A 22,336-nucleotide genomic window follows, 5' to 3' on the forward strand; every position below is an offset into this window, starting at 1 on the left:
GCGGAGGAGGGAGGAGAAGAGAGAGAGAGAGAGGGGCGAGAGAGAGAGAGAGAAAGAGGAGTTCGTAGAAGGAAAAGGAGAGGAGGGAGGCTCGTGAAAAGAGAGAGGCAGGTCGAGCGAAGAGAAGGACCGTCGGCCAATGAGACACCAGCCCGGTGATGACGTCGTCGTTGTCTCACGTCGAAGTCTCACCAAAAGTCTTCGCCAGCCACTAGTTCGTCCGCGGTCTCCCGGCTGGACGAGGAGTTCGTCCTTTTCACGAATCTGATCACCGACAGGTGGTTCTATTTATTTATTTCTCGCCGTTGTTATTTTATCGTTTCTTTTTTTTTTTTTTTTTTTTCACCATTACTACTACTATTATTATTACTATTATTATTATTATTATTATTACCACTACTACTTATTACCATCGTCGTCTCGTAATCGTGGACCGGCCAGTGAAACAAGCCAACATTGGACATTCACGGATACCACACGGAAGGATCGTGGCTGAAGAAGGCTGCTGTCAGCCATGGGGACGGGTAAGTTGCGCTGCACTGATTCGATGGTCTGGAGGATTTCTTGATCTCAACCGTTCACGATCGATCCTCGGCTCGAATTCATCACGAGCATCCATCCTGGATTACCTGCTTCGTTCCCATTATAACTCTCTCGTATCGTGTTCTCCTCGGATCCTTCTTTTTCCTTCTCTTTTCGATCTTGGCGAACGTAAGGAGATCGCCACCGCTGGCCTACCATTCGCTGGACATTATCCGGTTATAGTTTCTCCTCTCCTCTCCTCTCCCCTTGTTTCCCTTTATTATCACCAAGGTTCTCTTTCTTTTCTTTCTTTCTTTCTTTCTTTTTCCGGTCGATCGAGATAGATAGAATTTTAAAAGTTGATAAAATAGGGATCAATAGTTGGAACGCAATAGTATCACAGGGACAAGATAGATCGTATCCTTTGTCCTCTTCTAGAGTCAAGGTTATCCTCGAGTATATATGGAATATTCGCGAGTGTCTGTTCGGGATAGTTCGATAGTCGTGCGTCGTCTTTGTTCGAAGAACGGGATGTAATTAACGTTTCGAAGGTTTCTTGTTCTCCAAAATGGACGATCTTTTCCCTCTCTCGGTTCGTTCTACTCGTTGATAGAGATACACTTCGAGATTCATCGATCCATCTCGATCTCGTGCTTTTCCGCGCCGGCCTTGGATCGATCCTTGGAGAGAAGGATGCCGAGAATGCTTCTCCATTCTTCCGCGTGTAAAAAGTGTAACGTTCCCGACCATCACTTTCATCTCGATTTCCTTCACCTTCGATTTCGAGAATTCGATACATTCGATACACGGGTGAAATCGATCTTCGATCGATCGGTTACGCTTCGCTTCCAACACTTGACACCTTTTACGAAATTTACGCGAATTGTAATGTATATAAAAGAGAGAGAGAGAAGTAAAGTAAAGAAAGAAAAATAAAATTAAAAAAAAGAAATAGGAAGAATGGAAGCTTTTCGGTGAAAACGTTTCTATTCGTTCTATCGGATGCAGTTATGTCAGAACGCATAGATAGTTTCGACCTTTAGCACATCCTTTAGGCAGATGGTGTCAAGGATGATGATGCGCGAGGTGTGCGCGCCAACCGATCAGAAATTATGCGACTACCTGGGCGTAACGCGTTGCACTTTTTTTTCCTTTTTATACGCGTTGAAATAAATTCTCGCAATTCCCTCGTTTCTCCCTCGCACTGTACACTTTCTTCGCCCACTCCACGTATTCGGCGATCGAACGCATCCCCGAAACGCGACCGCTTTACTTTTCACACCATTGAACCACCGCCATTTCCGGTTTCGCCATTGCACCGAGTTTCGAAAGTGCACGTGGGTAAAAGTCGATAACGATCGAATAAGGGTATCGTTGCACATTTTTTTTTTTTCTTTATTCTCGACTCGTTTACTTGCGTCATTATATCCTGCTCCAAATCGAAATCGATCGAATCGAATCGTTCCTCAGCTAATCTAACCTCCTCTGCTGACCTTGAATCTCTTCTTCTACTATTATGTACAAATTTTCCTTCGATTTCAAGTTTCGAATGAAGGAAATTATATTCGACGAATATACGCAAGAAAGGAGGAAATTATCGCGTTCCAAGATGCATATAGATCGGCCTTAAGGCGAGCTGAGCGTGTACTCCAAGGTGCAGTGCAATTCGAGCAAGACACTTTCTGTGACAAGTATATAAGAGAAGTTATGTTGGATCCGGTTCTCCGCGGCGCGGAGTGCGTGCTTTCACCGGCAGCGGCGACGACATCGAAATCGACGAGATGCGCAAAAAGGATCCTAGGACGACGACGACGACGACGATGATGATGATGATTAAGCGGCGAAAACGGGTCGCGAGTGATGGCTGGGACGATGCGAGTGAGTGAGCAGTTTTGGAAAACGCGGCGAGAGAGAGGACAGAGGTAGGGAAAAAGGAAAGAAAAAAGGAGAAAAAGAGAAGGATACGAGTGATTGTCGGGGAGCGGATCCTTTGGAGTGGTGCCGAACTCCTCGCCATAGTCATCGTCTCTCAACGTAACGCAATCTGTCTATTTTTATCTATCGGAATCGGCTGAATCTGCTGACATCGCATTGCGTAAGTTCATTCTATCGGGATTACCTGTGTGTGAATAATGGGCAGAATGAAATTATTAATAAAAGCAGAATGCAACGTCGTCACACGTGGAAGAGTGATTCGCATTATTTTCCTCTCTTCTTGGATTCTCTCGGTATTCTTTTAAGATTAACGTTCGTTAAAGATGGATCATCGATATTTTTTAAACAGGAAAGAATTTCTTTTACGAAAAATGAAGAAAGATAGAATAAGAAAGAATACCTTTTTCGTAAAAAAAAAAAAGAAAAAGAAAGAGAGAAAAATTACATTCTCAAAAGAGAGTAAATACTTGCACAGCATCGCAGAGAAGAAGACGGACGGGGAGAAAAAGAATAAACATATCACTTTTTCCCTCGATTCAGACTGGTCGCAAAAAAAATCACCGAAACAACTTTCCCTCCTTCCCGACAAAATCGTCGATTCGAAGCGTTACTTGGAACGGAACGGAAGAACGATGACGCCGATAAACCTGTGGATTCACCTGTCGATGATTGGACAAACCGCTCGCTTCTCCTCCGCTGCGATGGAATTCACCCTGTTTCGAACGGAACGGCAACAAGAACCTTATTTTCCATGGATGGCCGCCCGATATCTCGCTTCGAATTCCATCCCCAATTCCTCTCCCTTTATTATCCTGCGAATCCTCCGCGAACGCGTTACGCGATCGTTTCGCTTTTTGGCCTGCTGAAAAAAGAAAGAAAGAGAGAAAGAAAAAAAAAGGAAATCGATTACCATTCGCTGGAACTCATCGAATTGCCCACGGCGAGAATCGAGTTTCGCGCAAAGATGCGCGATGAAGCCATATTCGCCGCTGCGCGGTGTTTTACCGCTCTGAATGCCGATTCGCGAACGTGACCGTGCAAACGCGGACAACAACGTTCTGCTCGTTCATCGTATTATCTCGGGGAGAGAGAGGGGAAAAAAAGAAAAAAAAAAGAGGCGAAAGAAAAGAGTTGGATAAAATTTTCGAAAGCGAGAGTTTCGATTCACCGGACGCTGATTTACGCGACACTGGTTCACGCTTATTGAGCTTGTTCCAACGACTCCGTGGCTGTGGTTACGTGATTAATAACGTTCACCGTGAAATTCTGCGATAAGATGTTGCGTTAATGCTTGGATTTTCCCATTTGTCTTCGCGTATCTGTTCCCCCCGGGGCCGGCAGAATTCTCCAGCCCAGGCCTTTCTTCTTAGTCATTTATCGGCTGGAAATGGCACGGTTGAAAAAACTGCGCATATATTTTCAACGTTGGTCTCTAGCAAGATTTACCGAACTCCTTCTTTCGTTCATTTCTCAAGAAAAATGGAAGACAGGGCCTTCTTTTTTTTCTTTCTTCTAGGGAATTATCGCCGTCGACGATCCCACCATTTTCATTTTTTAACGATTATTTCCCTGTACACTTTATTATCTCCTCCAAGAGACAATGGGCCGAGCAGGCGCGGGATTACTTTCCAGTCGGTTTTCTTATGTCACCGATCGAACTCGCCGATCGATGGCGAAAGGCATTGTCGAGGTCACGGTGCGCGGCTCCGTCGTCATTTTCCCGGTCGAAACCCGGTAGAAATTGGGGCGAATGCGTGGGTACGTGGGATCGTGGGTCGATGCTTATTACACAATACTTGCGATATCTACTGGCGTGCGTTCTAAATAAAACTGGAGCAATAAAAAAAAAACACAAAGATTATCTCCTCGAAGGTGATCTCAAAGTCGATTAACCGTAATTGTATCGATGTTCGAAGATCACAGCGGGAGGATAGACGATTCGTTTCCATCTCCTGGAACGACATTCTTGCATCTGATACGATCGTAGAAAAGAATCTTGGAGATTCTTCGCATTTGAAATTATGATAGGATTTCTACATGTGTTCTCGATTATGAGAGAATGCCTGGAATCGTTGCGCATGATCCCGAGTTCGTGCTCGAGATACGTTCGAGAGATCTCTCGCTATATTTAATTCATTCTGGAGAGATTCTTTCTCTTTCTCTTTGTTACTTAGAGGACATTCGAATCAGAGTGAAACTACTCGGGATCGTAAAAAAAAATAAAAAAAACTTTCCTCCGCGTGCTTAAATTATTCGAAGCGAATCGCTTTGTGAATCGTGAATGACAGGAAAGGGAAGAATAATAAGCGCGGAATTTTTCGTGCGTTTAACTGTGACCCCGTTTGAACTCGCGTCTCGTCGACGGCCAATACTCGTTGCGTAATCGGAAAATGTGTAACGCACGCGAAGACGCCGCTTTTTTTTTGTCCGTATGATGTATCTGCTGGAAATAATTAACAAGCGCGACGAGGAATCATCCTTGACAGCGTTTTTAATTATTCATGTACATTATGTTCCTGTGTTTCGATCAAATTCGATGTTAAAATTTTTTCGTGATCCCGTTTTACATAACAAGGAGATAACCTTCCCGTCACGTGCAAGGATATTTTAAAAATGGAGAAATTTTGCAAAAAAGAAAAAATTGTGCGAAATATTCAAGAATTCAAGTTGAGATAAAGGAGAGTTGGAAAAATTAATACATACAGTGAATCTTTAATATCGTAATAAATCGTTTTACGAAAAAATTGATACTTGATCAGATTTGAAGGCGTGCAATATATACTTAAGCCTATAAGATCGGATAATCCTCGAATATTGGCCTCGAGGAGTTACATTAAACAAACGATATGCTCGATATTCTCGATAAATCGATTATTAAACATTCGTCCTCGAATGTTCTCACGTTTAAAATAAATTCTACGAATGTGAGAATAAATAAAGGAAAAAAAAAGGATAGTTCTCCGCTACATATAACGTCTTTTACGTGTGAAATTTCTCGATAATTAAGGAAGTGCAATTAAGCTCTCCTCTCTCGGTTCACCTGTTAATTTTCTGTCGCATGACACCGAGTCGTTATTACATACCTACCTACCTACCCGGAATCGTTTTCAATCTAACATCTCTCTCCTCTCATCTCTCATCTCTTTTACGTAACAAGAAATCCAAGCCAAGCCACGACCACGAAAACCAAAACTGTTCAACTCGGTTCCACTGCGATTGTTCGAACTGCATTCCACTGTGCGCAAGTTAAGGTCGTTTCAGGTATATTAATATTTTTTCCTTTTTTTTGCTCTTCCAAACGAACGAAACATTTAATTCAATCGTAGACTTTCATGGGCGCGCGTGGAAGGGAAAAAAAAAGGAAAAATGAAGCTCCTTGGCCGGGACGTAATGAGGTGAAACGGCAACGCTTGGGGAGGAGATGCCTTTTTTTGCCATCCCGCGCGTTTCGAAGATGAGAAAAGTCATGAAAACGTTGGGGCCCTCCACTATAATCTCTGCGTATTTATGAGTTTCGCGAGTAATATTTAGCATGGGCTTCATTCAATTATGCACCCCGCCGGCCAGTTTCCTCGGCCCAATTGCATCTTTACTACGCTTCTCTATCGCGAATGCGTTCGAGATCGCCGGTTGCAACGATCTGCCGCCCCGTCTTCCGCGGCGAAATCAATTTTTCCCACAGCGGAGAAAAATTAATGCACCCATCTCTGAGTTAATTTCAATCTCGTCTCTCTGCGTTGCTGAAACGAAATCATCGAAGATAATCGAAATTGTACAAATATTGGAAATATTGAGAATTTTTACAAAAACTTGCTCATTGGAAACTGACATAATTCCTTGGGATTGGAAATTAAATCATGATCCAAATCGCCATCTTCTGGAAGAAGGAATGTGTTGAGAGCTTAAAAAAAGAGAAATAAATTTCAATTTCTTGTTTCTTTGTATCGGAACAAAATTGGTGAAATAAAAAGACGAAATCACGTTACAGCTCAAGTATCGATCAATCGTATAAAGACGTTCATTTGGATTAATTAAATGGCGGGGAGCCCGGGCTACACCGAAATCCGGCTACCGTATAATAAATATAGGGAGGCATGCGATAGAAGAGCACGGTTGAAACGACGATGATTAACCGGTCGATCGGTTAGACCGGTATCCACGTCAAGCAACGCGAAAGTGGCGAGGTGCGGTCGTCCATTGCCGATTATAGGCATCGTTCGTTTCTGAGACGCCACTCGTTCCTTCTCCCTTTTTTTCTTCATCGGAGCTTGTCTACGAGAGAGAAAGGAAAAGAGAGTGTGCGGTGTATCCGTTATGGCCAGTCCTGAGACGAACGTTACAAGCTCGTGTTGTTCGCCGGTGTGAATTTGTGTACGTGTGCATGCACGAGTGTGCGTGTGTGTTGTCGGATCGAGATTTTTCTCTCTCTCTCTCTCTCTTTGCCATTTTTCTGTTGACCACGAAATGAGTACATCTTCGGGACTTTCTGCCTCGAACGCCCGCAGGTATCGTTTCATGGGGGAGGAGAGAGAGAGAGAGAGAGAGAGAGAGAGGCGTCGTACGTTAGATTGCATCCTGCGGATCGAATCGTTAATTCTCAAACGATTCACCTTGCAATTTATGGCACCTTCCTCGGACACCTCGCGAATATCCTCCCGTGAGAAATTTATAAATGGCCAATTTCCAAATGAATACACGAGGATGAGAAATTAGGATTATCTTCTTTCTAATTTTAACAATATGCAAATCTAAACTTGGCCTCTCTATAAATTTGAAATAAGTTTGAAAGGTATTCGTATCGGAATGAGAGGAATCCTCTCGTTTCCTTTATAAATCTTTAAGATGAATCTTTAAGAGAGTAAAATTTTGCGACCAATTGTGAGAAACGATCGTTGATCATTCATAACGCATCTCTTTTAATCTAAAGGATTACACGGCACGTAGCGCGCAGCTACGTAGAAATACGCGCAATTTCTCTCGACCGTTTAATTAACCGAGAAGAAAAGCCCGTGAGAGAAGAAGAAGAGAAACTATGGCACACATGCTTCTGCATTTTCTTCGCCGTTCTCATTTTCTCCTACGTCCACCTTTCTCCCTTTCTCTTTACACTCTTTGTCAGTCTCGAGTCGTCTTCTTTCCTCCTCGGAAGCAAAATATTCTCTTCGACCTTTCGCGGCCACCGCGTGTAGGCGCCATTACTCGGATCTCTCCCTTCTTCTTCTTGTTCTTCTTCTTCTATCCACTTCTTCCTCCTCCTTCCTTTCCGTGCTCATCTTTCCTACCTTCTTCCCCTCCTTCTTGCTCTTCTTCTTCTACTTCTACAACTACTCCTCCTCCTTCTCCTTCTTCTTCTTCTTCTTATCTCGTCGGTCTCTACGAGTCAAGGACCGTTCTCAAGGAGGTCGCTCCTTTTAACCGGGCGTGTAGTGTGTGTACACGGTTTCCTTTGTCTCTCGGAATCACGGCTATTACGTCGCTCGACATTTCCCTCTCCCATTTACTTTTTTTCGTCCCAGAGAAATTTTTCCTCCGGGAATGCATAGGAAAAATCGTCGATTTTTTTTTATTTAATCTTCGATTCGAAACGTTGCTTCTTTCTTCGAATTTTTTCTTTTGCTCCCAGAGAGATATTTTCTAGAACCACTTTTTAGTATGCACACACCTTTCTTTCAACGATCGAGCGTCTCCCGCGGTGTTGGGCAACCCTCGAATAAATCAATTTTTACTCGACCAATATACGATTCATCTTTTTCATCCTTTTTATGAAATGGACAGGGAAGTCTGATTTTAATCTAAGCTAGGATATTATTTTATTATTCCATTCCTTTCTCCCGGGTCAGGATGTCACGGTTATTGGCTTTCGCGAGATATCATCGGGCGTAGCTTCGAGCAAAGTGGTTGGTAATCGCGCAACACCTGTAAAGGGGAACGATATACGGCCAAGTTAATGGACCGAGTAAATTTAATCATACCGATTCCTCGAGCCCCTCTTCCTACTTCTCCTTCCCTTATCACGGCCGAATAACGAGAAAGATTCCCGGCAATGATCAAACGGACGATATCAGCTAGGACTGGCTAGCAACCGTCACTTTTCCTTTTCTCAGCGGGTCTCTGAAAACTAGTTTGTCGCGTTTCTTTCGCGCGGACTCGTCGATCTGGATTATCGCGATCCTTATTATTCCTCCCCGTTCGCGCATTAGATTCAACTTACTCGCCCAAGAAATTATTACGAACGTGATCGGCAATTCTCCACTCGATCTCTCGGCAATTTGCTCGTCCGAGTTGAATGAATACGAGTTTTTATCGGCTCTCGAGATACGGTTCTTTTAATTGCGGTGAAAAAAAAAGAAGAAGAAAAATGTCTGTTTCAATCGTTCGTTCAAACGTATGCGCCCAATTTGCATGCAAATAATAGGTTTCCAGACAGCAGATTTCTAATTTCTAGCTAACTCTAACTGTAAAATAAAAAAAAAGAAAGAACGTCTCGTTTACGAATTCTCGGCAGAGAGTTATGTTCGAAAGCTCGCCGACTTGCAAATGAGCGGCGGAGGAGGAGACAGAAAGAAAGGAAGGAAGAAAGAGGAGAAAGAAGAAAGAGTTACGGGATCGATCGCCCACTCGAAGCGCGAATCGATTTGTAACGGTTGTAATGAAATTACGAACCAAGTGTGTAAAGAAAGAAACACGTCGTGGAGGACGTGTATTACGTAAATTATATTGATAGCGCAAACGCGAAAGGTGTAACGCGAAACGGGGACACGAACGGCTCACCGTTCGACACGTTCGAATCCTCCTCCTTTTTTTCCTTTTCGACGATCTCGTTAGCGGAGAATCGCATGCGCGTTGGCAACACGAGCAATAAGATAATACTTAATTAAATCCCCGTGTCAATTTTCTCATTGTACTCTTTTCATCATCCTTGGATGAAAATCTTAAGGATTTTATATCTTCTTGAATATCTCTCTCTCTCTCTCTCTCTCTTTATTATTTATCCCGATCTATCTGTTACTCGATTTGCATACATCGAGTTGTATCTCGATGATTTGTCAAGATGCATCGACAAGTTTTTAATTATACACGTACATGTATATATACTCCTTCGATTCTTTTTCTAATTTAACTCTGAAAAAAGGAAAAAGAATCGAAGGTCTTCTCGAACAAACGATCTCGAATATAAGTTTAACTCAAAGGTTAAATATTCGCGGCGGAGAGAAATCGATTGTGTACAAGTACAAGCGTGCTCACCTCGATAAAAATAACGTAATGAATAATAAATACGATTTCAATTTCCTTCTTCCTTCGCCGGCGATCATCGCTCAACATCATCGCGGAGAAAAGAAAAAGAAAGAAAGGAAAAAGGAAGAGAGAATAACGAGGTTTCCAATGCAACAACCCGATCCCTCCTCGTCTAATAAAATTCCTCGGATCGGCCGGTTGCCGGAAGACGTTACCAGAAGCTTCAATCATTGTCACGGATTGTCCCGGCACCGTTCGTATCCTACGATCATCATCAACCCGCTTGTTTATACCTCGATTGATTGTTTCGAATAAGCAGCGATGAATGATGAATGCGATGGGGAGGAAGAAGAGGAAGGGAGGGTGACTAACTGCTCCGCTCCACAATTTCTTACTTAATAATAATTCTTCGAACGTCGTCCGGCACGTTCACGATCGTCGACGACCATGCAGAATCGACCTTCCACCCTTTAACGGTTACGATGCAATTATTCGAGCTTCGAGATGGCAATGTCAGAGGTCACGGCGTAAATTACTTTTCATGCCTCTTCCATGGTTCCGTTACGCGAGCTCACGTACTTTGCACGCGTGCACCGACGTTCATCAGGGTCATTACGCGAGGATGATTTTATTATTTCATCGAATGTGAACCAGGCTCGTTTCATTTCTCGATCGAAAGAGCCAACCTTCCGCATCGATCTCGATCTCGTTCTCATCCGGAGAGACAATTCTAAAATGGCGGGGAACGGACAAATGATACGTGTTAAAAGGATAGAGTTTATGATTGTTAAGATGATTGGGACGGGCTCGTGCGATTGTGCGAGCCTGGAATATGGTAATGTTAGGGTGTGAGAAACGAGTCTAACAGGGCAATAAAGATCTCGTGCGGCTACGGGGTGTCTCGTGACAAGTGGGGATAGGTGATTTAGCACGGTGAACACGGGTAAAAAAAAAAAAAAGGTTCGTGTACTACGTGTACTACTTGAACTTGTTTATGGGATGTAATGAGTTTTAACGGTTTGTCATTTTATTTTTCATCGATAAGATTTAGAGCCTAGTTTCGATATGATATAATTGGAAAATCTCGTCACTTTATTTCAAATATTCCTAAAAGTTTGATAAATCATTCTACGATGAAAGAAATTAATGGAGATTCGATGGAAAAATGGATTCATCGAATAAATCTTGCGCGAAAATTTGAAGAATCGAAGGATATCTCAATCTTGGAGAGCGCATATCGTATATTAAAAGCTCGTTCGAATCGATCGGAAGATAGCCAGCGGATAATTCTCATTTATCCGGTAATCTGTTTCCCGTTTCGACGAGGCGCAGTTTTACAGTGAAAAAATAGCCAGCGGCGCGAGAAACGTTAGAACGGTGAATTTTCGCAACGATCAATTTGTCCGGTTAACAATCGGCAACACGTGTTAGACGGCGATCAGGAAAATTGCAGTAATTTTACCGTTTTGCAGTAGTCATCCAGCCGTACGAGCATGTATATATATACATACATACATATATATATATAGTCGAAACCGATAATAACGCTGCTTCTCCGCGAATTTGTACGCATCCTTAAACGGTCCATCGATACGAGGTTATTATTTCGCAATTCTGCGTCTCGTCCTCGTCTCTTTGCCGAGTGAGCAACGCGTCCTCTTCTGCCAATATTAATTATCGTGGACAGGGGACACTCGTCTATTCGAGGAGGATATATTCTTGGAATAATAATATTTGCCGTTCGACAATATTTGCCCTCGAAGCGATCTTTTCATCTTTCGTTCTTGGAAACGATCGAGAAAGTTTGCGAAATCAAGGAAAAAACGCACGCGTATTAAGATGATAAAATAGAGAATAAAATTTCGTTCTCGAAGGAAAGGAAACGATTCTCAGCGTTATCGAAGCCGTTGAACGTGTTAACAATCATCGACACGTTTGCGTGGCGTGCGCCTTAAGCGGCCGGAGAGTTCAATGCTTGCATCAGATGGCAGCTCTCGGCTCGGCTCGATTACAACCGCGCCGCGTGTCACCAGTCTTCCCATATTTAGGGAAAACATCCGTTAAGTTATTGCGTGATCACCGCGCTCGTGGAAATATTCTCTCTCTCTCTCGAATATAATACGAAGTTACGAAAATTCTCGTGGATCGAGAGAAATAAGAAGAAACGATCGGAGAAATGAAATGGAAGCTGCACGGATATCGGATCGACCGTTGTTTCTTGCCGAGGAGTCTTATTTTTTTTTTTTTTCTCGCAGCCAAGGATATATTCTCACGGATCGAAGAAGCAGAACGTCTTACCGTTAAGCGGGATACACTCTCGTGGGAAAAAAAATTCGCAGGATTCACGCGAGGAAATCGTTAATACTCGATGCGTTAATTGTGGTACGAGGCGACGAGCGTTGGACGTTGTTGATTAAGGTAAACCGTAAGGTGAAGATTAGAGGGAGAATAATCGCTTTTACGATATAATCCGACGGTCAGCCATGACATCTCCATCTCCGTGGACGGAAAATTTTTATCGCGGGGATAGTTAAAATCGCTTACGACTCTGATAATTGATATTTTACGCCGCTTCGGTAATTACCGTTCCACAACTAGTTATCGTTAAACGGCTTTTATACTTGATAAGCTCGAGGGATTACGCGTCGGTGGATGCCTTCGTCGTTGGATAACACGCGCTGAGAGTTTCGTTCGATGGACGAAACAGCTTCTCCATCGAATTTGAATCGTTGAGTTGATATTTCACTATTAAACAATACGGTCGGCGAGCCGAGTTTGATCGAGGAAATTACTGCTTATCTCCATCCGACAAGATATAGATCTTACTATGAGGGGAATCAGAGTGTGAAGTGTCTATCCTCTGTTCGTGAATTAACATCGCATCGAGTTGTAACGTTATGGGATGCGTTATTAGCCGCACCGTGAAATCTTCATCCTGAAACCTTCATCTAATTATCACACAAATTGTTAAACCTTAACGATCGTTTTTATTCGATTATTCTTTTTTAACACCTACTATAAACAATCTTTTCATTATCTGAAGAAGAGAAAGAATTTACGAAATTACTCTCTTTCCATAGAAATTCCTCCACGTATATTAATTAAAGATCCTAGAAGACGATCGCTAAACTAGATGACTCGTTTCCTCGCCGAGGCCACAGATAGGAAACCTTGGCTCCCTTTTCTCTCTTATTGATTCTTATCGATTCCATCGTCCCCCGCCAAAAATGGTAAATGCTCCTCCGACGCATTCTCTCTGTTTCTGTATCTGATCCTCTCTCGATGACGTAATCTATTGATTTATTTATACGACGAGAATCATTCGTGATTGTCGAAGGCGGGTTGAACGCACCGTGAAGAATTTCGAGCCGGACACGCGGCGCTTGTTCGACGCTGGTATCGAACTCGAAAGATGCTCGAGTTACGAGCAATCTTTTTACTGTTAGACTAACCCCGCCAGGTTTACGAGGCTCGGTGTCTCTTGCACTGATCGTAATCCACCGCGAAATCCGTGGAAAAACGTAACGGTATTGGGAACGCGCCGCGAATCCACGCTCCGCGAGCCAACCTTTATTTATATTCACCCGTTATTACCGGGCTGTGACGTGGCGAGAGTAAAGTTGCGTTGAAATTTTCTTTCCCTTCCTATTTCGAGCAATACTTTTCCGTATTTTGATCCGTTGTTTCGTTATTTTATTACAATTATTGTATATATTTACTCGCTGTTGGAAAGATTCCACGTTTTCCTTATACTTTTTCTCACTTAAACGTTCAAGTTTTTCCTTCGTTCGATGATTGCTCGTTTCTGCAAACTGCTTCTGTCCTCGCCTAAAGTAATAAGGAAAAATTTGTTTATTATTCAAGTATTGCAAGTATTTCTTAGAAAAATTTACCGGCAGTTGTAAAATTTCTTCGCCTCGAGGAATGAAAATTAATATTATTTATTGCCTCTTATCATTAAAAATCGTATGAATAATATATACGAGGGAAAATACGTATTGGAACAATGGAACGTTACTCCTCCAGAACCCGAAACGAAGTCGAAGCAACGAAAAAAAGTTTCTCTTAACTAGCAATGCCAAAAAAAAAAAAGAAGAAAAAAAAATTACACGATAATTGCACGCGATTTTCCACGGGACTCAAGGTTGCTGATGGCGATTTAATTCCCCGGCGAGCAACAAAGAGATAAACGTTTCATTAGCATTCCCTGATGACGCAAGCCGCGCGTCTGAACAATGGCCGCGCGAGTTTCAGCCCGTTTTCCGTCGTTCCGGTGTCGGGGTTTCGCGGATGATGACGAAAACGGACGCGTTCCTCGTACTTACGATGCCTGGCCGTCTCCCCGGCTGCTGGACAGAATCGTTCGTTGCCTCTGCCTGCCACTTCCTGAGTCCTCGCTCGCATACGAATGAACGCGCTCACCTCCTCCTCGCGTGGAGAACAAAAAAGAAAAAAGAAGGAGGAAGAGAATATCGGCGATTGATCGGAGGACGCTTCCTTCGCGCGAAGCTATAATTTGCGGCGAAAAAGGTGTTGCAAAAATACGGCGAGGAAATTTAAGAGGGAGGAGAAAGCACGCACGGTTGTCGACTTAGAAAGGGAAAAAGATATCGAATTTTTATTAAATTTATTAAATTTAATCTTTTTTTTTCCAAAGAGCAAATTCATCGATTATTATTCCTTATTCAACGACGATTTTTGAAGGAAGAAAAAGATATCGGATTGTTAAATTGATCAATAAATCAGTCGTAATTAGTCGTTTACAACGAAGGCTCGTTAGGCGGCGTGGAGAGGTGGAGAACGGTTTTCGGTAGCCGGGAGGGTCAGGAGGGGTCAGGAGTGTAAAAATATTTGGGAATCTTGAATGTTCCGTACGAGAATGGGAGGGCCGGCGCGTTACGCCAGTTTCTTTGCTCGAAACGAGCCGGGAACGAACTTTCACTTGGAATAATTCTGTCTCGCCTCTCGTCCGACCGCTCTCTCGTCCACGAGCGGTGGGCGTAAGTTTTAGGCCCGAATCGCCCGCCGCACTTTTATACCTTGTTGATTCATGCCGGATGTTGCCACAGGCGAGCACGATGGATGGCCAGGATCGTGCTCGGAATAGGAATTTCCTAACGCGGTGCAACTCGCCGCGGCCCTCGATGAGTTGGTTAGACGTCTCTCCCTCGCCGCTCTTCCTCCTCCTCCTCCTCCTCCTCTCAAAATAGAAAATATCTTCGTCGATGATCGATGATTCGTTTGCAGAAAAAAGAGAGAGAAATACGTGACGGTTGAACGTCAGGCTTGGACGTATTTTTTATGCATCGAAAGACGGGAGGAGAAGAATAGCGAGACGAGGAAGTAATTACACGGAATGATTAATTTTTAGATATATTCGAGATGATGGGATAATTTCCAAAAGAAAATAACGAGTGAATCTGGAATAATTGAGTGAAATAATGATAAATTGTGCAATGCTTGGAATATCTTAGAAATGGAGAATAAATGATGTCTCTCTCTCTATTTAAAATGTGTTTATAAAATTTTGAAATTTCATTGTCGAATAAGAAGAATTGTGGTGATGGATCTCGAGATTGAATTCGACAACGATATTTTTAATAGCTTTCGATCGATTCGAAGAAAGACTCGAGGAGAGAAAATGCTGTTAATGGATCGTAATCGATCAGCAAGTTCGTCCAAAGGATATTGACCCGTGATGATTCCCCCGTTCGAGAAATGTTAATTAACGGTCGATAATACAAGGAAGGGAAATAATTCCGTGAAACCGGCAATTATTACACCGAATTATCTCCGTGATTGTACGTTTTTCGAATTTAAACAGAAATCAGGGTTATTTTAATCGGTTAATGATTATTTATCGTTAAGAGAACCTTAAGAGAATTAAGAGACGTAAAGAGAGAAGTATCTGTTTATACAAATTCTTTGATTTAATTCTATCCGAGCAAAGTTGAAATTATTAGATTAATTATTCATTAAAGATTATTAATTTATTAATGGATCGTTATGAGATATTTATTGATATATAATTGCGATTAAAAAAAAAATATTTAAAATTCGTAATACTAATTAATCCAAATATGATATATTTGATAATATAATTTCATGCAATTATTGGAATTTGATTCGATGAATTAATGAAAAAAAAAAATTTGAAGAATTCTCTTCCGCGGGATGGAAAGATTTGATTGAATTTAATCGAGTAACGAGTTTCATTCAACGATATCCGTCCAATCCGGCGAATTCTAGGATTCTCGACACTCGAAACATCTCTTTTCACGGTTCACCGTTACCTCGTTTCGAATCGGTGTCGGCCGGCAAGATTTCGCTTGCATTTCTTCTTTCCACACGCGGACCGATCGAATCGATTTTGCAACAAATACGCGTGACCAAGGCGAGAGAGAGCCGCTGTGTGTCACTTTTTCACCATTAAATGGCACACCGATCGATAAATATTCATTTCTCGCTCACGCTTCGACAAATAATAACAATAATAATAATAATAATAATAATAAAATAAACGAACGAATAAAAATAATATTGAATCTTGAGCTTCATTGGAATCTCAATTGGATAAATATAATCGTTAGTTATAAAATCGATAAAATTTTAAAGTATTTCTATTTACGCACAAAGTATTTCTCAAAAGTACGTACTTACTTACCACTGCCTAGAAAATGTTCATGTTTTTAAATAGACGGGAAGCTAATTTATATTTTAATCTCGATGAATTATTCATTTCACAGTCGAAGGCTATTATTAACCGAGCATATAATAAACTTGCGTGTAATAAAAAAAAAAGAAAAAAATAAAAAAAAAATAAAAGAAGAAGAAGAAGAAGAAGAAGAAAAAAAATTCGTTAAAATGAGACACGTTCTTATAACTTCTGTACTACGGGATTAAAAGAAATTTCTCTTTAACGAGGCATAGATCGATCTCCGCATATACGGGAAAAAGAGATATAAAAAGGAAAAGAATAGCGCAGGCTGTCTGGGACTGGGACGCTACACACACGTATTGTGTCGTATCTAAACACTTTCACGACTCGGCTTGGCAGCGAAATGGGAACGAAACGTGGGCGATATGGAAAAAAATAAAAAAAGAATTCATCGCAAAGATCATTCGCAAGATTCGACGCACGATAATTAAATCAATTTATTGAATCATCGAGAGGGATCTAAGGCTTGAATCAATTTGCTCGGATCACGATTATATGCAAATGAAAAAGAATTTCGAGGTTTCTTCGTTTATTCAAGCACGTTGGAAATTGGAAGTGGGTCGTTGCGAGGAAGAAAAGGAAAAAGAAGACTTGTTCGAATCCTCTGTTCCATCAACTCGTTCTTCCTTCTCTCCTCAATGTCGCAACGCACGTGCGTGGGTATTATCGAGAGGCGCACAAGCGCGTGCAAAAGCTTGTCGTCGCGTGTGTATGCCGCGCCGCCGATTAATTGATAGGTTTTGTCATCGTTTCCTTCTGCCTGCCTACCGCGTCGTATCATCATTGACACGGTAACACATTTCACCAAGCGTCGCGACAAACTTGTGTGCACGGATCTATTTGCATAAAGTGAGAGTGATGCATGATCCGACCAACAGAGAAATGATTGCAACCTTAATCGAAATTGTTATCCCGATTTCAATATGAATTGCATTACGTACTTGAAAGAAACATAAATTAAATAATTAAGTGGAGTAGTAATTGGTTATCTTATTCGAATTAAATTGTAGAATAAATGTAGTGAATGTATGTATATGCATTCGTTTTATTACATCACGCTGTTTGCATTCCGCTTCCGCGAACGGTTCGTGGAAAGAAAATTGCGGAAGCATCTACAATTCGTAGTCGAAAAGAAGGGTGGCCAATTTCCGTGACGAAAATTAAGCGTCACGGAGACAAGTGCAGCAGCTGTTGTTAAACCGAGCCAGTCGGTTCGAGTTAAAGGCGAGACACTTGTGTAGGTAGGTGCAAGCGAAAAGGCGCGGGAGAGTTACAGGTGCGCGTAGTCAAAGCTCCCTCCCGTTAGAACGCGTTTTTCCTCCGTTTTCTATACACGTTGTTGACGCGTATCGATATACTACAAATCCCTCTCTCTATATATACGCTTTTACGAGAGGAATTTAAATGGAAGGAAACGAAAGTTTTTTAATTACTGTTATTGCAATAACGTCTCGATAATCTTTTAATCGTTTGTAATAGAGTCTCGTATTTACAAGTTCGGGTGTTTTTAAAACATTTTTATCGAGCCATCGAAAAAGAAAAATCGAGTCCCTTCCTTTCATTCGTATTTATAGTTATTTTAAAAAAAGGACTAAGAAGCAGCAGGATTGAAAATAAGCATGATTCTTCGACTTGCGCACCTTTTTCACGAAATCTTTCTAGTTCATGCGATTCACGGTGAATCATTACCGAGATCAAGACTAAATCGTTGGAAGAAAAAAAAACTCGCAGGACGAGGAATCAAATGGCCATCTCCTCTCTCTTTCTTCTTTATTCCCTTCGCTAGTTCCTTCGTTCTTGTCCCCCTCGTGATCACCATCCTCTCTCTCTCTCTCTCACCAACTCGTTCTTCCTCGAACGTTTTCCCTCCACGCTCTTCCTCCTTTTTCCCGCCACTCGGTTTCCTTCTGCTGCTCGTTTTTCCTGGTCATCATCCTTCTGCGTTCCTCCTTCTCGTTCCCCTAATTGTCCCTCTCTTTTTCGCTCGAGACGTTCCACGACGACTCTCTCTCTCTCTCTCTCTCTCGGCGGTTCCTTTCCCACCTCCTCACATCCCCTCGTGGTGAATCCTTCTCCCTGCACGTACAGTCGTTAACATTTCGCCGCGCGGTTGATCGCCAGCCCTGACTTATTGTGCGACGTGGCGAGCAGTGCGCTCGCGTACGATGCGTCCGCTCTAAGCCCGTTCGCCATAAGCCGAGCCGCACGTAAAGGACGTCTTCCGCGAATCGCGTGCACCGCGCAGTCCCCTGAAAACTCCGCTTCCGGTCAGGCTTGCACCGCAATCAAATCTTTATTACCGCCTCGGCCGGTCATCGAGAAAGGAGAGTTTTCTGAAACTCTCTTGAAATCTTTCTTTTCGAGGAAGAGATTTTTTTGAAATCTTTATCGCTTTGGAAACGATCGACGAAGGGATTTCGAAGATTTCTGAAATATTTATTGGAATAAACGAGAGATTTTTGAAACGTTTGTTGCCGTTTTGGAAATATTTCCAAGATTTCTGAATCGTTCTTAAATATTCAGTTTTGCCTGAAAAATCTCGCACAATGTAAAATCTTTATTGTCTTATAAAACTATCTTAATTATCTTATATATCCAAGGATAATGATCCTGAATTGAAAGGTTGTTTAATGGTTTAAATTTCGTCCTTCGCGGCTTAAAGGCGAATGCTCGAAGGGAGGTTAAATTTCCTTTGCATGTCTATAATCAGCCGAAACCTGATGATCTTCAGTCACGAAGGAAACCAATTAACCCGAAATTACTTACTCCGCGCTTCATATTGCATATATACGCACTAATCAATCACGTTAAACTTCTTTACCATATTAGACAATTGACGTATTGTATAATTTCCTCGTGAGCGGAATTTAAAACGATTCTCTATAACAACGATAGGATCTTCCATTGTATTATAGTTCGAATCGTTTGAAACTGGAGGCACTGTAACCGCGTAAAAATATCCTCTTCCTTTTACGAAATGTAAAAAGAAAAAGAAGAAAAGCATATATTCCAATTATTCCTTCTTTATATTTTATATTTAGCTTTATATTTATATAGCTTTTATTTTTTATTTTTATATAGCTTTATATTTCTTATTAACCCTGGCGAAAGAGAGAAGAAAAGATGTTTTTAGTTATGTTTTACTTATTCCTTGGTTCTTTTCGTTTCGTCGTCGCGCATTGCATAACGGGTTGCTCCAAGTTATCCTCGTACTCGACTCAGCTCAGGAACGGCTTCTTAAATTTCAAAACACCACGTAACCAGGAAATTAGGTTGTCAGAGCCAGGGCTAACGTAAGTTGATACAGTTAGGTTCGGGTTTATTCGGTGAGGGGGTCGCGAATGCCGACGCACGCACACGGCTGGGAACAGGTGTTCCGTGTATCGGTTCCCTCGTGTTCCCTCGGTGAGAACAGTGATCGGGTGGTTTCTTTCCGTTCCACTTGAATTTTTAAGTAAGAGAAAAAAAAGGAAAGGAAAGGAAAGGAAAAAAGCATGGAAATTTTTCGTCCTCTCCTTTGAAAAATTTCGAAGTGGAAAAAATTGTACTTCATCCTCGTCGTGCGTCGGAGGATGATGTAATTGAACGAACGTAATCCAGGAAATGGTTGAAAAAGCATGCGGGCGTGTTTGACCTGATCGATGATCGAATTCCATTGTGTGTGCCGCACAAGGTGTTGAAAAATTACCTCGTTGACAGGTGTCGGCCTGAGACTGATTTCCCGATTTCATTTTTCAGCCAAGATGAAACATCTTTGGCCGTTTGTGGCGTGGACATTCCTTCTGCTCCTGTGTCCGGTAAGTGGGACCGATTATATAAAATATTCTTAATTAAAACTAATCATTCTCCATGGAATTTTAATTAATTTCTCACTTTATTATCTTTTTAATAGCTTTTATGAAAACGTTTAACGCGTTGCCTTGTTTCTTTTCTTTTTTTTTTTCCATAATCGACACATTGCATTGCGCGTAATTCAAATTTTTTCGAAGCGTTATAACCACGTCCTCTCTTTTTCTTTTCCCCTTCCTTCTTTCAAACAAAACTCTCGAACTAACTCAACATTCTTCCACCAACTAACTAAGAATAAAATAGAATAGAAACTAACCAACTAGGATAAAACAAAGTAAATAAAAAAGAAAAATCCATCAGATCGAATCTCTGAGAGGGCTCGGCCACGGGCTAAGAAGAGAGGTGTTCTTCCTGAACCTGGAGGACGGTTACTTCGGGTGCCAGGTGAACGAGTCGACGGAAGTGCTGCAGCTCCTCGAACTGTCCAAACTGTGCGACAACCACGTGGATTGTTACCAGGGCACGGACGAGCAACGCGACAGATTGAAGTGTACAGGTAAACCGACTTCGTCTTTCGCGGAAATTGGCGGAGGAAAGAATCCCTTTCCTTTATTCCCTCTTTCGAATAAGAAGAAAAGAATGGAAACTCTTCCGCTACCGTTACCCCTCCCTTCTCCCTTCGTCCTCTTGCTCGATCACGCCCGCCAAGCTTCACCGATCCTCACCGGTAAAACCGCAAGTGCCGTCGCCGCCTCGTCACGGCAATTACGCGGAGGAGAGCTGGCGAACAACTCGCGTTTCTCCGCCGATTAATCGGCGACGACATTGATTTTTATCATTATGCGCGCCGCGTTAGAGGCCGAGATCGAGTCGGGATGATGTTACGCGTTACGTAAGCCGGGAAGGGGAACGAATTACTCATCGTAATCGGCGATTTTTACCACGATGCTTTTTCAACCGCGAACGAGATGACTAAGTGCTCGCCGAAGTGTCGATTAATTTGATTTTTTTTTTCCTTTCCTTCTCTCACCCTTTCTCTTTTCTTTCGAGCAGACGATTGCACGAAGGAGGATGGGACCAGGTGTCTGAACGGCGTGTGCCTTGGCTCCGTGTGCCACTGCAACGACGGTTTCGGTGGTTGCAATTGTCAGGTACCAGGTAAGCGAATTTCTCGAAACTCGTTCTTCCTTTATTCAAGAAAGAAGTTCTTGAGTGGAGAAGAAAAATAGATGGATTAAAAAGTACATAGTATTCGATAAGAACTAGATATTTATCCATTGATTTCATTCAAGTACTACAAAGTACTTGGTAAGTATTTTAATGGAAACGAACGTTTCAGACGAGAACGAGTGCAAATACCGGCCCTGTGATATATTCGCGCATTGCACCAACACTCTTGGTAGCTTCCAATGTTCCTGTTTCCCCGGCTACCAAGGGGACGGTTTCCACTGTGAAGGTACGCGTGTTATTCTTCCTCTCTTTCGCAGTCGACACGTACATTCTTGTATCCCGGATGCTTTTATATTCCTTTCTGTTGGTCGGCAGACATCAACGAGTGCGATAACCCGGCATTCGCCGCGAGATGCGTGGAGAACGCCGAGTGTTGCAACCTTCCGTCCAACTTCCTGTGCAAATGCAAGCCGGGCTACTTCGGCGACGGCGAGGTCCGTTGCGAGGATGTGAACGAGTGCCTGATACCTGGCGCGTGCGGCGACAATACCGTGTGCAACAATATCCCGGGCAATTACACTTGCGCCTGTCAACCTGGTTTTACGGGAGACCCGTACGAATCTGTAAGCGTTTAAATTCAATTCACGTCGTTCGAAAGATAGATCTGTGAAGAACATAATGTAAATTGAACTTTACGAGACAATTTCTTTTCCTTCCTTATCGAAAGATATCGATCGAGTAAAACAAATCTTGGACTCTATTAAAATTTCACGGAAAGAAAGATGTGTGAAACATTTATATGCAACCTCGATAACAAATCTTGGAAAGTTGTAAGAATAATCTCTATTAAAATTTCACGGAAAGAAAGATGTATGGAAAATTTATATGCAACCTCGATATAAATTAAAATTGAATTTTAAATTTCTTTTTTGCTTATCGAAAGATATCGATGGAATAAAACAAATC

At 42.1% G+C, this 22,336-nt stretch overlaps 1 protein-coding gene across 8 annotated transcripts in view; it reads left to right on the forward strand.

Moving 5' to 3' along the window:
• The first annotated feature begins 96 nt into the window (after positions 1-96).
• Positions 97-22,336, forward strand: part of LOC551170 (dumpy) — a 108,250-nt gene continuing 86,010 nt past the window's right edge. For 4 of the 8 annotated variants that reach the window (XM_026439661.1, XM_026439659.1, XM_026439660.1 and 1 more), the window contains exons 1-6: positions 340-524; positions 20,150-20,208; positions 20,561-20,756; positions 21,254-21,358; positions 21,540-21,656; positions 21,746-21,993. In XM_026439661.1, coding sequence (XP_026295446.1) covers positions 515-524; positions 20,150-20,208; positions 20,561-20,756; positions 21,254-21,358; positions 21,540-21,656; positions 21,746-21,993 — 735 coding nt within the window. In that variant the 5' untranslated portion in view covers positions 340-514. Of the gene's footprint in view, positions 279-339; positions 525-20,149; positions 20,209-20,560; positions 20,757-21,253; positions 21,359-21,539; positions 21,657-21,745; positions 21,994-22,336 lie in introns of those variants that run through there. The other 4 variants (XM_026439663.1, XM_026439664.1, XM_026439665.1 and 1 more) reach the window with 2 other exon arrangements.

Source organism: Apis mellifera, linkage group LG3 (assembly GCF_003254395.2).
Source record: "Apis mellifera strain DH4 linkage group LG3, Amel_HAv3.1, whole genome shotgun sequence".
Taxonomy (NCBI): domain Eukaryota; kingdom Metazoa; phylum Arthropoda; class Insecta; order Hymenoptera; family Apidae; genus Apis; species Apis mellifera.